Here is a 14,904-nt window from a genome sequence, read left to right as displayed (position 1 = left end):
CGCGGGGCGGCGCTGTGCTGCGGCGGCGGGCGGGCGCTGGGGCCGGGCGGGCGCTAGGGCCGGGGCGGCGGGCGGCGCGGCTCTGACGCCATCGCGGAGCGCGGCGGCGGGTGGCGGTCGATGGCCGCGGCGGAGCCGTCGGCGCGCAAGCGGCGGCCCAAGGGGCACTTCGCGGCGGCGGCCGGGCGGGCCAAGCGGCCCCGCGGCGGCGGGCGGCAGCTGGAGGCCGGCATGCGCGGCATCCTCATCACCTGCAACATGAACGAGCGCAAGTGCGTGGGGGAGGCCTACAGCCTGCTGGGCGAGTACGGGGACCTGCTGTACGGCCCCGAGCAGGTGCGTGCGGGCCCGGCCGGTGGCTTGGGGTCGGGCGGGAGGCGGCCCGGGGCCGGCGGCGCGGCATCACCCGCCCCCTCGGGGCCCGGCTCCCGCGGGCGGGGCAGCGCTCGGGGCCGCCCCCCGTTCTGCACGGAGGAGGCCCGCTGGCGTTGGGCGCGCGGGGCTGGGGGCGCCACCCCGTGCAGGCCGGCGGCAGGAACGGCCCATGCGGGCACCCCCAGCCCCGGGCGTGCCGGGGCCCCGCCGGCGGCCGCGGGGCTGCGGGCACCGGTACCCCCGAACCCTCGAAGCAGGGACGTGCTTTGTGTGCAGTTCCCAGATCCCGAGGAGCGGCTGTCCGGCAGCGACAGGGAGGAGGACGAGGACGACGTGGAGGCGGCCCTGAGGAAGGAGGTCGGCCAGATCCGCGCCTCGACCGAGCAGAAGCTGCAGCGGTTCCAGTCGGTGGAGAGCGGCGCCAACAACGTGGTCTTCATCAGGACCCGCGGCATAGGTGGGACGGGCGCTGGTGCTGTGGGGCTACACCGCTCCCAGGGGCGCTGGTGGCGCTGGTGACCGGCCCTGGGACGCTGGTGATGGGCCACGGAGTGTGACTTCAGGAAACTCATATACCGAAGACAGACGGGGTTTCCTCTTCCCCTTGGCACTGTCACTGAGTTTTGCCATTGGCAGAGCCACTACTGGTAGAGGAATCTGCTTTGATCAAATAATCATGGATTATCCCATTTTAGTACAGTGAACCAGCTCTTTACAGAAAAGGATGTGTGGCTGACAGCAGTGCAGCACAGCCAAGCGTGCGTTTCCCCAGCCTGTTAATTAGAGGAAGGAAGATAATCAGGAAACGCCTTCAATTTGTTTCTCACACTTAGATGTTTTTCTTGCAGAACCCGAGAACCTGGTGCACCATATATTAAAGGATATGCATGCCACTAAAAAGAAGAAAACACGAGTCATTCTGCGCATGCTGCCAGTTTCTGGAACTTGCAAGGCTTTTATGGAGGATATGAAAAAATACACAGAAACGTTTTTTGAGCCTTGGTTTAAAGCCCCTAATAAGGGTACTTTTCAGATTGTTTACAAAGCACGTAATAACAGTCATATGAGTAGGGAAGAAGTAATTAAGGAATTGGCAGGTATGTATGTATTTCACACAAAACTAAGAACAAGTATAAGCAGGCCACAACTGCATGCGTAACGTAGGTCAGATTATTAAAAGTGGTCTTAATGGTTGTATGTATTTGTGGCTTAAAATCTGTACGTTGAATCACAAAAGCTTCTCTAAGACTTATAAAAGCTTGACATCAGTATTCCTTGTTGGTGTCAAGGTCTTAAGAGACAACAAGCAGAAGAGAGTACAGCATTGTGGGTAATTTGGAGTGTCAGTTATATGTGCTTTGAAATGACTGCTATCAGACTTTCTGGATGCTATATTGAAATAATGTGTCACTATTTCCATTGAATATACAACTCATAGCTCCACCTCACTAGAGTATTTTGTTTCTTGGTAATTGCAGTGGGATAGCGTGCAGTTACTTCAGTCGTACTGGTGGTATATTCTAAGGGTCCTGCTCTGTTGTGCTATTTTAAGCAATTATAAAATGAGTAATTGGTAACAAGGGGGATGTTGCCTTCTCTCACTTAACTTTTATCATTTCAATAGGGCACGATTTTGCTCTGAAGCATTTTTTTCCAGTGTTTTTCAAACTACCTCTTGTTTTACAGGAGTTGTGGGCAGCCTCAATCCAGAAAACAAAGTTGATCTTAATAACCCACAATATACCGTTGTGGTGGAAATAATAAAAAACGTCTGTTGCTTGAGTGTCGTGAGAGACTATGTTCTGTTCAGAAAATACAATCTACAGGAGGTGGTAAAGAGCAACAAAGACAACACGCAACAAAACCCATCATGTCTGACAGAAGAACAGAACTCGAAGGTAGTAAAACCAGAAACTGAGGAGGAGGAGAAGAGCTCAGAAGAAGTAAAACAAGAGAACAAGAATCAAGGTGAAATACAAGCTGAGCCCAAGAGGAATGATGTGCTGACAGTGTAGAAATGTGGTTGAAAGGAAAGGTAAACACAATCAAAACCTATTTAAAAAAGTTGCCCTAGAGTTCTGAAAGGGCATTTTAAAGAGGAGAGTGGGTTTTGTTCTGAAATCTTATTTTTAAAATCCACATGTGTAAGAATTTTAATGCTGGTTGCAGGTGGAGCTGACGTTACAGCAGATGTGAGTGCATCACCTTTATGGTGAAGCTTGCTGTCATTTTACTTCTGAACTGCCTTTACCTAGCACAAAAAGCTTGTGTGTGTGTGCATGCATATGTCGATGTGACCATCCTGACATATATTGACTCTCCTTTGTTACGTCTGATGGCTACAGAAACCAAAAGGCAGTGCAGAATCAGCTCTATCGGGAAGTATTGGGAGAAGCGAGAGATCTGAAAAAACAGTTGCTTGCAGAGGATTTTTAAGGCAGCGATCTGACAACTTGTGTGGCTGCAGAACCCTGATACATTTTTCTGTATGAACAACAGAATGAGCTAAAACTGATAATTTCCTGTATGATGGAGGATTACACACATATATATATATACACACACACATTGCCCTACAAGGATACGCTAAGTCTTGAAAGTGAATGGGACGAACTGCTATGATCAAAATACTTGAATACTATGGGATGATCTAGAGGATAGATTTTACTGTTCTGGAACAGTTGAAGTACAGTGGAGGCATTGCAGGTGGCTTTAGCAAAAACTACATATGTGTTTACATTAGCTGTGCATACAGCAGTTACTGGTTCATAGAAACTATTGTATCACTGAACAGAATTCTTTTGAGTAATTTCCTGTAAATAGCCTTTTCCTGCTCTTTCCAAAGACTTAATCCTTGGGTGGCGTGGGGTGGGGGGTGGGTGAGTGGTGAAGTCATGGGTTTTGGTTTTGTTTGGGTTCCCCCCCCCCGCCCCCCCTTAGGTCTCCAAAATTTGAATGTAAATACTGCTTGAAAATTTATTAGGTAAAAAGTTCTCCATTATACTATACTGGTTAAGGGGAATGAAATTGAATTTTTTGGTAATAGTTTTAGCTTTACAGTATTAATTTTAGTTCAGGCTGAAAGTAATGTTAGTGAGTCTTTCTGGTGTCTGTTACAGCAGCTTTTTTGATATCCCAGTGACTTTTAAGAACCAACCAAATCCAGTGCAGCTATAACCTGCTTTCCAATAGGGTTTTGACTATGCTTCCTGTTCAACTGTCTAGCTTTAGCATTTCATTTCTAGCGTAAAAGCCCCTTCCTAACAGGAAAAGACTCATCTTCAAGCACACCACTTGCTGCTTGTCTTGGTCTAATGAAAAGGATGTGTTCAAGTGTCTCAACAGTTTAATTTATATTTTCCTCTAATCTCAGAAATTGTTATAGCAGTTGGAAAATTAAGATGACTTTTTTCCCTAGTCCTGTCTCCCTGACCACCCATTTATTAAAACTCTGCTTTCTTACCTCCATTGGTGTTTTTTTTAATTTTAAAACTTTTTGTGTGTGGATTAAACCCAACAACGTCTAGGTCACACATAGGAAAGAACCATTTGAGGGCAACTGTAAATGTTTATTGGTAGGTGATATTTGTGATCACCATTTAAGACAGTCCAATTAACTGACTAAGGACAGAGTCAGGGATAGTTCCTGAGTTTTTGTTTGCATTTCTCCCCTTGCCTCTCTCCTCCCCTCCTCTTCCCCCTCATATTTGCATTCCTGCAGGACCTACAGTTCTTCAGAAGAAACTGCTGAATAGCTACCACTCATTTGTCAAGCCTATGTCTGATATTTAGATGCTGCCTATGCTGCAGTCTTAAGTATGTCTGCATTCTTCCAGATTTTTAATAATTTGCACTTATTGAACACTCATTGTTAACACATTAATTTCTAAATCTTGAGGCTTTCAAGATTCATACAAGCATAGTGCTTAAATTGGATGCATGCAAGAGCTGTGGCCATTCTGGGGAACTTCATTATGTAGTACCATCGTTTCCACATTAGTAAGCCTCTTTTGAGTTAAATATCTGGTCTCGAAGAATGAATGTGCTGCTTCTTCAACCTGGTAATCACTTCCTTCTACTTGTACCCTAATTCTGAAAAGCATTAGGTGGCTGGAAGATTTGTTTGCATATGCCTTGCTAATAGGCTTGATTTTTGTTAAGCAAGAACACAAGCATTTAAAAACAGTACAGTTGGAGTTTTTAAATCTTGTGCCTTATTACACAATCACTGCCTAACAAGTGAAATATAATCCTATGTCGGTGCTTGCACTTGTAATAAAAAAAGGTCAATTGTGAATGAAATTGATAGGGATAGGCTTTTTTAGATTGCTTATCAAAACTAAATCCGTCCCCACTCCTTGTTCCTCAGTTCATTCCGTCTGATTTTCCCAGTCATTGTCTTTGGCAGCTGCTGGACAAATTCAATCTGATTCAAAAGAGGAAAAAAGTAAAATGAGCAGATTTAATATATAAATCTTTTTCAGAACAGCATAGGTTTCCATCCTACTTAAATAAGAATTTGGTGACTGGGGAAATAAATCTAATTTGGTTTTAGATTGTGTTGTATCTCCTATTTTCTAAAATCTTTAAAATAATACTTGTACATTTTCTTGCACAGTACATATTAGACTTTTTTTGATTGTTACTGTGTTTGAACTGAGTCTAATCTTTCTGTTTCTAGCCTCCCCAGGGTTAAAATAGGTATTTGGGATTATTTTTTGATTTTAAAATACACTCATGTTTACTTGCCTTTCTGGGATACTTGTATGGAGCAGTGAGTTTCTTGACGTGATCTTGCAATTCACAGGCCAGTTTCTTTGGATCTTGTGACTTGAAGGAAGGAGACAAGACCACAAAAGCTTTTACCACCTAAAAAGGGAAAATAAATAAAAAATACAGCATTAATTAAACTAGAGCAACCTAACAAATCAGGCAATTAAATGAAAATAGGTGAGTGTAGCCTGTGATGCAGGCTTGCTCTTATCACACCTGTGCAGCAGGGCAAAATTTGCTTTTGTGTAAGCAAATCTAAAATTAGGATGAAAGACTGTTTCTACCTTACGTTAGTAAAGGTCCTAAGTGATACATGATAAAAGTTTCAAACTGTGCTTGCAAATTTTTAAGAGTTCCATAAGGGACACTATTAAAAGTTCTTAGATGCCAGGGCCTTTTCTGTAAACATATGTTGTTAAAGTAAAGAATATATATCCAGGCAGTGGGTCAAAGTGTACATCAATTCTTACTAAAGTCACCTTTATAGTCGTCATTTTCATTTAAAAAAAAGAAAAAGGAATACAGGATACACAAGCTACTGCTCCCCTCTCTTTGGGTAAAGTGATGGAAAAGTTTGTATAGCTATATTAAGTCTTCTGAATTCAGTGGAAATCTAGTGTAAGGTCTGTCACACAAGGTGTTTTATGAATACGAGGGACCACTAATTACCTCCCCTCTGATGGGATCTGGGCTGCTGACCGCAGCTGACTCAACAACAGCTGGGTGCTGTATCAGGGCACTCTCTATTTCAAATGGTCCAATACGGTACCTAGGGGAGAGGAGTTGAATGCTGAGAGGTGAAAGGTAGAGGGTTGTTTTTTAGACATTTCTTGGCATTTTAACTGAAATCTACAAACCCAGAGGAGATGATGACATCATCAGATCTCCCCATAAACCATATGTATCCATCCTCATCCATGCTCCCTCTGTCTCCAGTGATATAGAAGTTCCCACGGATTGTGGAGGCAGTTTTCACTGGATCGTCCTGTTGAACAAGCAACAATTAAATATTCAAAATCCTGAGAAGCCTTAAGCTTAGAGATGAGTTTTGCCTCTTGGGACGCTACCCATAGTATCTTTCACTACTTGTTTTCTGTCTCAAGAATGCAAGAGCTTGTGCTTGCTTCTAGAGGGGAAGATTTATCACAAGGGCAGATACAGAACTGAAGATCACACAGCAGTTCTGCAGATGAATGGGGGAGAGAATGGAAGTTTCTTAAGTCAGAACTCTGTCAGGTCAAGAAGGGCCACAGCTCTTTGGTGTTGCATCTGCTCCTGTTGATATAAATAATACATACCGTGCTGCAGGCCTGAACTGTCTGTCTGGAAATTCACTATTGGCTTACCACGTATCGAGTGAAAAAAGTAAATGGCCGCTTGGCACCCATTTTGATAGCAATGTCGCCTTCTTTCCCAGGAGGCAGCACACTGCCCTTTTCATCTATGACCTGCAACAGAAACGGCAAATGGATGATTATAACTTTCCCATTTTAAGAGCCATGTTCTAAAACTATTCAGCAGCCAACAGCTCAACCAAAAAAAGTCACCCTGCCCTGGACACCACTGTATGGTACCAAAACTTGTACAGTATGTTGTACTCTTGTGTATTACTTCCTGTGAAATCAACAGCAAACAGAAAAGGGGACCACCGTACCTGAACATCGTAGGGGGAAGCTGTCTTTCCCAAGGAACCTGGCTTAATTTTCATTCCTTTCATATTTGCACATATTATTCCCTGTCGGAAAAGACAAACAACCAGCCCAGGTATTCTTCACTGTCATTCCTGAGGCTATTCTGGTCCTTGTACTATGCCCACTGTTGAGCTAGCATAAGATCTACATCTTCCATCTGTATGAGCCAAAACAAGTCTTAGATAAATAGGTCAAGATACTCTACAACTTAAGTAATCTTAGAAGCAGTATCATAACCAAGCTGTCATTCTAAGCAAAGCAATAAATTCTCTTGTAGGCAGCTGCCGTGCCATCTTTCTTTTTGGTTAAATACATATGGCCAAGTTCTGTATTTACCAACAGGAATGAGATACCGAAGTCCCCTAAGTGACAGTTGAGGTGTAACCCTTTACAAAAAAGCTGAACGAACGTACAACTTCAGTTTGGCCGTAGCCTTCATAGATAGTCAGTCCTGTTTGGCTTTTCCACTGCGCCATCACTTCTGGGTTGAGTGGTTCCCCTCCAGCCAAACAGTGCTTCAGCGCCTTGAATGCACACCTTCATAGACAGAAGATACCGCTGTGTATCAGGGGACAGAAAGGGACACATCCTGCTCTCCCTGACGTCCGTATTTCCAACCCCACGACCTCAGGACAGACCGGACTCTCTTAGGGTTAGGGTTAGGGTTGAGATAAAGCCTAGGGCTCCAGCTGGTGTAGGGCTTGAACCAGGCTGCCAAAGCTGTGAACTGGAGATGTGCAGGGCTGACGGCAGCGGAGCCGCACACGTGTCTTCAAGGGTTGAATCCCAGCCTCCATATTTACTGCCTGTAACGCCCTGGGGCAAAATTGGTTCTGGCTTGGGGTGCCTGCGGGGTGGATTTCCACACCTCTCTGCAGTGCCAAGAAAAGGGCATGCCTCCTCGCAGCCCCTGCCTCCCACTCCAACACAGAACTTCCACTGCGCTCAGCGTTTTAAGTGGCTATGAGGGCTCACAGAAATCACTGTTAACGAACCAGGCAACAGCTTGAACAAGCAGAGCACAGTCCTGTGTTAACAGACGTGTGGTACCTGGTGAGGTCATGCTGTACCAGCATGCGGTAGGCAGTTGGGGTGCTGCACAGAGTGGTCACTGGATATCTGCACAACGTCTGACAAATTATAAAAAAAAAAAAAAAAAAAAAGGAAAAAAGAGGGTTAGGCAGCATTGTTTGGGGGAAAAAAAACCTTGCTACTATTACTTCCTATTCCATACTAGGATGCAAATTACAAGACCTCACTTTACACGGAAAAGTAATTCCATCACCGTCAGTGTTCAGGAAAAATGTTACGGAGTGCCCCAAACATCAGCTGAAGAGGTCATACATTGACTGTGGTAAATCACTGGTGTACCTAATTTATCCTGATGTTCACCTGATGCACAAGAACCATCCCTTGGTGTAAGACCCTGGCCCTGGAGGTGCAATGTTAAGTTTTGCAGGGGACTTCAGTAAAGCCCACATCTCGCCCTAGGACAGTCAGGCACTTCAAAACGGACACACCTAAAATTACAGGTTTCTTTTGAACATTTTGCTTGTGCCAGTTTTTTATCTAGCCCTACACTTTCTGAAACAGACTGTCACAAATCTGTAGACATGCTGCAAGTCCCTCAGCTGTCCTGACAAAGGGCCTGACATGCAGAGCCAAGTCTCCATGAGCTGTGGCTGAGTTGTGAGTAATGCTGTATTAAAAGGTTGATTTGGACTGGCAAATTTATATATCCTCCTTTACCTGGGACACAACACAGGGCATGGGTACCTTGCCAGAAAAATAAAGATCTCAGCTGAGTCTGTTTTCTGACACACCTTTACTTCTCACCTGTAACACCAGCAGATGATTCAGTCACTCAGGTAGAGTTAAGCCTTTTTTTTTTTTTTTTTTTTTTTTTTTTTTTACCTTCACTTCTGCCTGCAATGAAAATTTGCTCAGGGAAGGGTACAGGCAGCGATAAATAAAAGCAAGGAGAAGACCCCTCATTCACAAGCCTTCACTCCAGCCACACCATGGGTAAAGCAGCCTCTAATACCAAATTTGATTTTGTGCAGAGATGTAAAATGCCATGCACGTTACAAGCAGGTGTTTGCAAGGCCAAGAAATTGAAACAAAAAAAAACCCCAAACTAGCAACTACCATTTTACAAAGGAAATTAAGTGGAATTAAAATCCCCAAATAACCCCGACATGTTAGGAATGTACACTTTTCCACGTAGGTGCTTTGAGCCATTTGGGAACAGCACTCTTCCCTTTTGCGTTAGATTAAAACCTCAGATTGGCTCGAGAAGCTTGAAAATAATTTCTTTTAAGAACAAGCCCATCTCACAGCTTCAGTGTTTTCCACTCCTGGCTTGCCTTTCTTAAGGGTCACAGCAGCATAATTAAAATATTAATTTACATGTAATTCAGCTCATTCATCATTTCAATAGTGAAATACAGTAGGGGAGAGGTTTAAGTAATACCAGTAACGCCTACTGATAGGAAGCAGCTGGTAATATCCTGTGCCCAGAAGAATCACGCTGCAAAATCCTTCCTGTATTATATTCCTGTTTGAAGAACAATCACCATCTTCAAACAGCTAATCCCATAAACCTAAGAGGCTTACGTTCGAGGCCTGCCTGGAAAACAACATGAAATATGAGTAACTGTTCATTGTCAGCATGGTGTTCTTACATTTATGATTGCGCTTGGATCAAACTGTGGCATGGCATGTACAAAAACACACGTGCCCTGGAACCACGGACCAAACACGCTCCCTATAGCTGCCTTTACCCAAGCAGTGTCCGATATGTTCCAAATGATGTCTGAGGGAGTCAAATTCATCCAGTACCTGTTGAAGACAAAGGTGGCTGATGTAAGGGAGTCTGTAAGCGGAAATTAAGGATGTGAGGGAGCTTTTTTGTTTTGTTTTTGTGGGTTTTTTTGCTTAGAAAGGCATGGTAAATTTGATATGAAATTCAAGAGCTCAAATAAATGCCTTTTGCCTAGCCTTTATACGGATGGCAAAGAAAACCAAACGGTATCCTAACTCATTATTTAGCCTGGATTAACAGACAAGTAGTTTCTAAAAAGAAGCCATATACTATATCGAACAAGATCCTTGCTTTGTGGGTACAGTTCAGCTGAAGAGACCAAAAAGAATGACACGTACAATATTTTGGAAGCCTCATCATCTATCCTAATTTTATCACATACACAAATTCTTCTGCTTACTTCAGAGCTGTAAAAACATAATTAGTTGAATACTTTACCTTCCACAGAGAAAAAAACTGAGACCAAAGCTTCCATAGGAATGTTCAACCATTTTGGGAGAGCCTGAGGTGCCGCTGGTAAAGTAGATTGCCATTGGATCCTGGCTTTTTGTCTTCATGCAGCTATGGACAGCGGGGGCAGCCCTTAAAAAATATGAAACATTACATGAAACAGTGGCTGGTGTTATTCAGCACACTTAGCTTGGATCCTCTGTGCCCAGTATATACAGCACTGTTTGGCTAGCGAGATGTGAGGGATAAAACTACTGAGATGCCCTCACCCTTGCACTGCTAGTTCTGTATTAAAGTGTTGCTGATACTGCTCGTTAACTGTTCTCTGTGGACACCTTCTCCACAGTAAAAACGCCGACTGGCTCTCCTTTATTTGCCTCCCTTACCAAGCACCAGAAGGCCCAGCACCTTGTGTTTGACCCCAGGGCCCTTCAGAGAGCATGTCTTCTAATCTTAATGTGATTAGCTGAGGGAAGACCCACCATTTCTTTTGGTAGGTGGTCCCACTAGTTAATTATCGTTGCCATGCGTGGGAAGTACGGGGAGGCTCAAACTCCTGCTTGTCTGGCACATGACAGGGAAGTATTTCTCATCTCTTACTAGGATGAGAAAGCAAACCCGTTTCTTTTTCGCTGCCAGGACTGATGTCCACAAAGGTTTTGCTTGGCATGCAAACATCACCCATGCCTGCAAGGGCACGGGAGGTCTGTCTCCCCAGGCCAGCTGTCTCCTGGTGCCGGCTGGCAGGCAGGCACGCTGCCTGGGAGCCCTCGCTCCACAGCCCCGCAGCATCCCGGCCAGCCTAGCAGCCGGCTAAGGCAGCCGAGGACACGGGGAGCTGGGAAGTCTGGGCAATTAGCCCACGAGGCAGCCAGGCTGCCAGCGATCTGGGAAGACAGCGAGCCAGGCAGGACAGCAGCCCAGCACTCTGGGAAGACTGGGAGACTGACAGCTGAGCAAGGTTGGAGCCAGACAGCCAGCACTTTGCAAGGCAGCCATCCAGGGAAACCAGACAGCCTAGCTGCCCGACCGCCACCGACAGCCTCTGCAGGACTGACGCAGTTCCAGACAATATTTAGGTTTTATCAAATCAATTTCACCCTCTACCATGGAACTAAGCCATGGAATATTAGCCCAGCAGGAAAGAGGATTCATCAAATTGAATGTTTTAGTAGCTCTAGAAGGTTTGGGAATGCAGTGTTACTGCTTCCTCTGTCTTCCCGTTTAGGGACTGAAATGGGCAATTGTTGGAAGGAGCAGATGGAAATACAGCAAGACTGTGCAGTCAGCTGCACAGGTAATGCTGGTTCAGACACCCATGGTTGTGAGAACACGTGGCACATCTTATAAAGCTCTTAAAGTGACTGAAGAGCTTGGATCCCACCTTGAAGGAATGGTTTTAGCTACATAGATGCTTTTAGGAAAATACCAGCTGGTAAAATCACCCCTCGGGCCCTGAGCAGATTGCAGCAGGGTGTTTGCTTCCCTTCCACGCTTTGCCTCTCCACCCCTTCCACAGACCCGTGCACTGCAGTGAAGAGCTGCCTCTTGGGTGCACTTTAGTAGCTGCTTTTCAGCAGTGTGGCAGATGGATTCCTAAACACATTAGGTTCATTTTGCGGTGCCCTCTTCCAGCCTTTCATAGTGAAAACCTATTGACATTAGCCCTATTATCATCAAGTTTTAGGAATATGGATTGGAATAATATGTATAGAATATTTTTCTTCGAGCTTTAGAGGGTAAATAGGCCACAGCTGTCTATATGAGAGGCTTTTCTGTCTATTTTTCCATATTATTTCATAGTCATATGTAACAAACCTAAATATCGTAAGACTGTACTTATTTTTTAATTAGCAGTTTAGCTATTCCCGAATATTCCCTTTCTTCATAGAAAAGAAACCTAATTGTCCTCTCTATCACACTCTCAAAGGCATCTAGTTTATTAATGAACCACAAGTGTGCAAGTGTGTTTAAACAACATGAGATATTTTCCACTAGAGATGACTTTGAATGGAGTTAAGGTAGAAGGCACTTACTTGAGCAAAACACTGAAGTTGAGCCACTCAGCCCTGCTGCTTTCAGATACAATTAGCTTCGTTTTCAGAAATTGGCACTTGGATGCAACTGAGTCCACTGCAGGAGCAAGCACATCAGTTGTAATAATGCACTTAGCCTTGGAAGCCAGCAATCTATAGCAAATGTCTTGTGCTGTCAGTTGTGTAGTCCCTGGGATGAAGATAACACCTGAAAGTGCAATAAAATTGGAAATTTATTAGGTATTTTTCACTTTCAGTCCTGATCACTTCATAGCTTCTGATTTGTTGAATACCAGCACCATTCAATCCAGAAATGACAAGAAGGTAAATCAAGACACCCCTCCCCCCACCTGAACTTGGATACAGATGTGCTGATCTGAAGTACAAAATAGCTTCTCTTTCTACAAGATCTTTTGCTCCAGGCACAATGGAAGGAGAAAGTATAACTTCTGAGCAGTAAACACTAACAGCTTTAACTTAAGCCTGTTGAAGTTACATCAAATTGATTTAACACAATCAACACAAGCCAGAGAAAGTGAAAGAAAAGTGAAGGTAAATCCACCAGTTGTAAGAGACCACCCCCACGAGCCCCTTCGATTGTCAAATGTTCAGGCTACAGAGACAAATAAGAAATATAATTGTTAAACAAATTGTTAACCAGCTTTTGACACAGAAGGTGACAATCAGTCTCCAGACCATTAGGAATGATACAATTCACCTGTTCGCATGCAAGCCACGTTCAGCAGCCACCACTCTGGGATTCGGGGCAGAATCACTAAAACTCTGTCTCCTCTTTGCAGACTGCATGGCCCAGAGAGCACGTTGGCCACTTTTTGGGACAGGAATCCCAGCTCTTCAAAGCTCCATCTAATTTCATCTCCTTTTCCATTTATCCACCACAGAGCTGGATTTGATGGTCCCTTTCGTTCCTATAAACAAGGCAAGTGTAAATAGCATGCTGGTTACTTCTGAGACTCCTGTAGTTCCTTGCAGGGTTTTGGGGATGCTCCAGGCAGTGGAATCTGATAGTGTAACATATCCTAGGGCAGGGATATTAAGCATGTTTTGTTTAAAGGAGCCCTTTCCCAAGGCATGTATAAGTTCCTGTGTATCTACCTCATTTGCAATGCTCATAAATTACTTGGAGGCTTTTATGAACCCAGCACTGCGCACACTGCTGAATCCGTCACAGACACAAAGCACCACGTCCCCTCTGATGCTAAAGCAAATTCCCTCTCCTTTCTCTGCGATGTAAGATTATGTTAAAATAGAAATAGAGGAGGAAAATCTGGTCCCGCTGAAGCCAGTGATGGTTTTAGACTTGACTTTGGGGACAGGGACACAGTTTCACTAAAAATACTGCATCTATAGGGTCAGAATTGCTACCTTTTCTATTTGAGACCACTTGTCCAGCACATCACTTGCAAAATTAAAGTACTCGGGTACTTCCTGTTCACAACGACTGATAGCTTCATAATCTGAGAAATTCAAAGGTGCAAAAGTCTTGTGATACTGGTGAAGTAATCTGCAGAGTGTCTGGATGCTCCATCGGGACCGCAACACTTGAAATTCAAGTAAAATCTTCATGGCACAAAAGCAGATATATGGGGGCTTTTGGAGATGGTAACTATCAAAACTATTTTTTAATGATTATTTCCCTCCTACAAGAGACAGAAAAATCAATAATTGTATTATGATGTGCACACTTCCAGATGAGCTGTTGGCTCCAAAAGGAACAGATGTATACAGAGCAGCAAGTTACCATTTTATCCCACCTGATTTTATGGGGTAAGCTAGAGCTCTGGTAACCCTCTTAAGTCTCCTGGTTTTTCATCTATCCACACGTTTCTCAGAGAATTCCACTTGCAGCTGACAATTCCTAGTCTGTCCAGCCAAAGTAAAGGCTTGAAACTGAACAGCTGGATGTTTTTTAAAAAAAAAAAGAAAAAAGAAAAGAAAAAGAACTTGTCAGGAGTTGTACCGACTGTTTCCATGTTTTCAGCACCACAGCTGTCTCCCCCAGCCCTACAAGGCTAGTAGTGGCAAACAGGTTTGGTTGCAGGATGGATGCCATGTTCTGTTCCCGGTTTTTGCCTCAGAATCCAGGATATAACCATCACACACAACTACTCAAAGACCAGCGTAGCCACCAGCCAGCAAGGAGCAAGGGTGAGGGTCTGTGCATTTAGCCAATATGGAAGAGATGCAATAAACATCCTTACTGTTTGTTGCTTTTGTTGCTAAAGCAATAAACATTAACCAGAAGTACATTCCACATCCCTGTTTGCTTTGCCTTCCTTTTGTCCAAAGAAAAGACTATGCCTCCTCCTCCCTCCAGCATTTACCTTGTATTAGCTGGACAGCAGAGTATCGTGAATAACTCAGGTGGTTTTCTACATTGTGTTATTGATTTTTTTTACCAGGCTAATGCTTTTGCCACATCTGCATTTGTCCTTAAATATGCAGAGTTGCATTTGGTTTCACAAAATACCATTTGCAGTTGTGTATTACCCTGAAAACACTTTGCAACCGAGTGAATTAGCACTGTATGTATGGGAACATGGTGATCAGGATACATTCCACTTCAGAGACTTAAATATATAGATGAAAGCTTTTTCTTTTTTTCATGTAGTCTACTTGTAATATATGGCTTCTTATCTCTGCCCTTAACGGGCCGTTAAAAAAAGCCTTATTCCAGAACTCACAGCTCATCAGTGAAATCTTTGTGGAATTGGTTGCTGTTTTATTTTTCCTT

The 14,904-nt window shown here is 44.0% G+C and overlaps 2 protein-coding genes across 3 annotated transcripts; one reads left to right on the top strand and one right to left on the bottom strand.

Annotated features, from left to right (window-relative positions):
- Nucleotides 1–88: 88 nt before the first annotated feature.
- THUMPD1 (THUMP domain containing 1) lies at nucleotides 89–3,843 on the top strand. Of its 2 annotated transcripts, XM_040592402.1 has the most exons (5): nucleotides 89–336; nucleotides 652–832; nucleotides 1,224–1,472; nucleotides 2,062–2,410; nucleotides 2,721–3,843. In XM_040592402.1, exons 1-4 carry the CDS (start codon nucleotides 121–123, stop codon nucleotides 2,388–2,390), a joined length of 975 nt encoding a protein of 324 aa, XP_040448336.1. In that variant the 5' UTR covers nucleotides 89–120; the 3' UTR covers nucleotides 2,391–2,410; nucleotides 2,721–3,843. The 2 variants fall into 2 exon arrangements, with proteins under 2 accessions (XP_040448336.1, XP_040448335.1); XM_040592401.1 differs by having other exon boundaries at nucleotides 2,062–3,843.
- Nucleotides 3,517–13,800, bottom strand: LOC121087428 (acyl-coenzyme A synthetase ACSM4, mitochondrial-like). Its single transcript, XM_040592403.1, has 13 exons — nucleotides 13,536–13,800; nucleotides 12,868–13,078; nucleotides 12,150–12,357; nucleotides 10,102–10,245; nucleotides 9,524–9,680; nucleotides 7,890–7,969; nucleotides 7,253–7,376; nucleotides 6,803–6,883; nucleotides 6,495–6,596; nucleotides 6,006–6,133; nucleotides 5,818–5,917; nucleotides 5,125–5,244; nucleotides 3,517–4,801 (listed from the first exon to the last, which is right to left on the bottom strand). The coding sequence occupies exons 1-13, from the start codon at nucleotides 13,734–13,736 to the stop codon at nucleotides 4,715–4,717; spliced, it is 1,743 nt and encodes a 580-aa protein (XP_040448337.1). The 5' UTR covers nucleotides 13,737–13,800; the 3' UTR covers nucleotides 3,517–4,714.
- Nucleotides 13,801–14,904: the final 1,104 nt, after the last annotated feature.

Source organism: Falco naumanni, chromosome 4 (assembly GCF_017639655.2).
Source record: "Falco naumanni isolate bFalNau1 chromosome 4, bFalNau1.pat, whole genome shotgun sequence".
Lineage (NCBI taxonomy): Eukaryota > Metazoa > Chordata > Aves > Falconiformes > Falconidae > Falco > Falco naumanni.
Note: the sequence above shows the minus strand (reverse complement) of the source record. Positions and strands in the feature narration are given on the sequence as shown.

Coding starts and splice junctions, on each gene's coding strand:
- THUMPD1 (XM_040592402.1), top strand. CDS start 121: ATGGCCGCGGCGGAGCCGTCGGCGCGCAAGCGGCGGCCCAAGGGGCAC. Junction 833..1,223: donor CATCAGGACCCGCGGCATAG/GTGGGACGGGCG, acceptor TTTTTCTTGCAG/AACCCGAGAACCTGGTGCAC. Junction 1,473..2,061: donor AGTAATTAAGGAATTGGCAG/GTATGTATGTAT, acceptor CTTGTTTTACAG/GAGTTGTGGGCAGCCTCAAT.
- LOC121087428 (XM_040592403.1), bottom strand. CDS start 13,736: ATGAAGATTTTACTTGAATTTCAAGTGTTGCGGTCCCGATGGAGCATC. Junction 10,246..12,149: donor AACTTCAGTGTTTTGCTCAA/GTAAGTGCCTTC, acceptor ATATTTTTTAAG/GGCTGCCCCCGCTGTCCATA. Junction 6,884..7,252: donor GCTACGGCCAAACTGAAGTT/GTACGTTCGTTC, acceptor CTTTTCCGACAG/GGAATAATATGTGCAAATAT.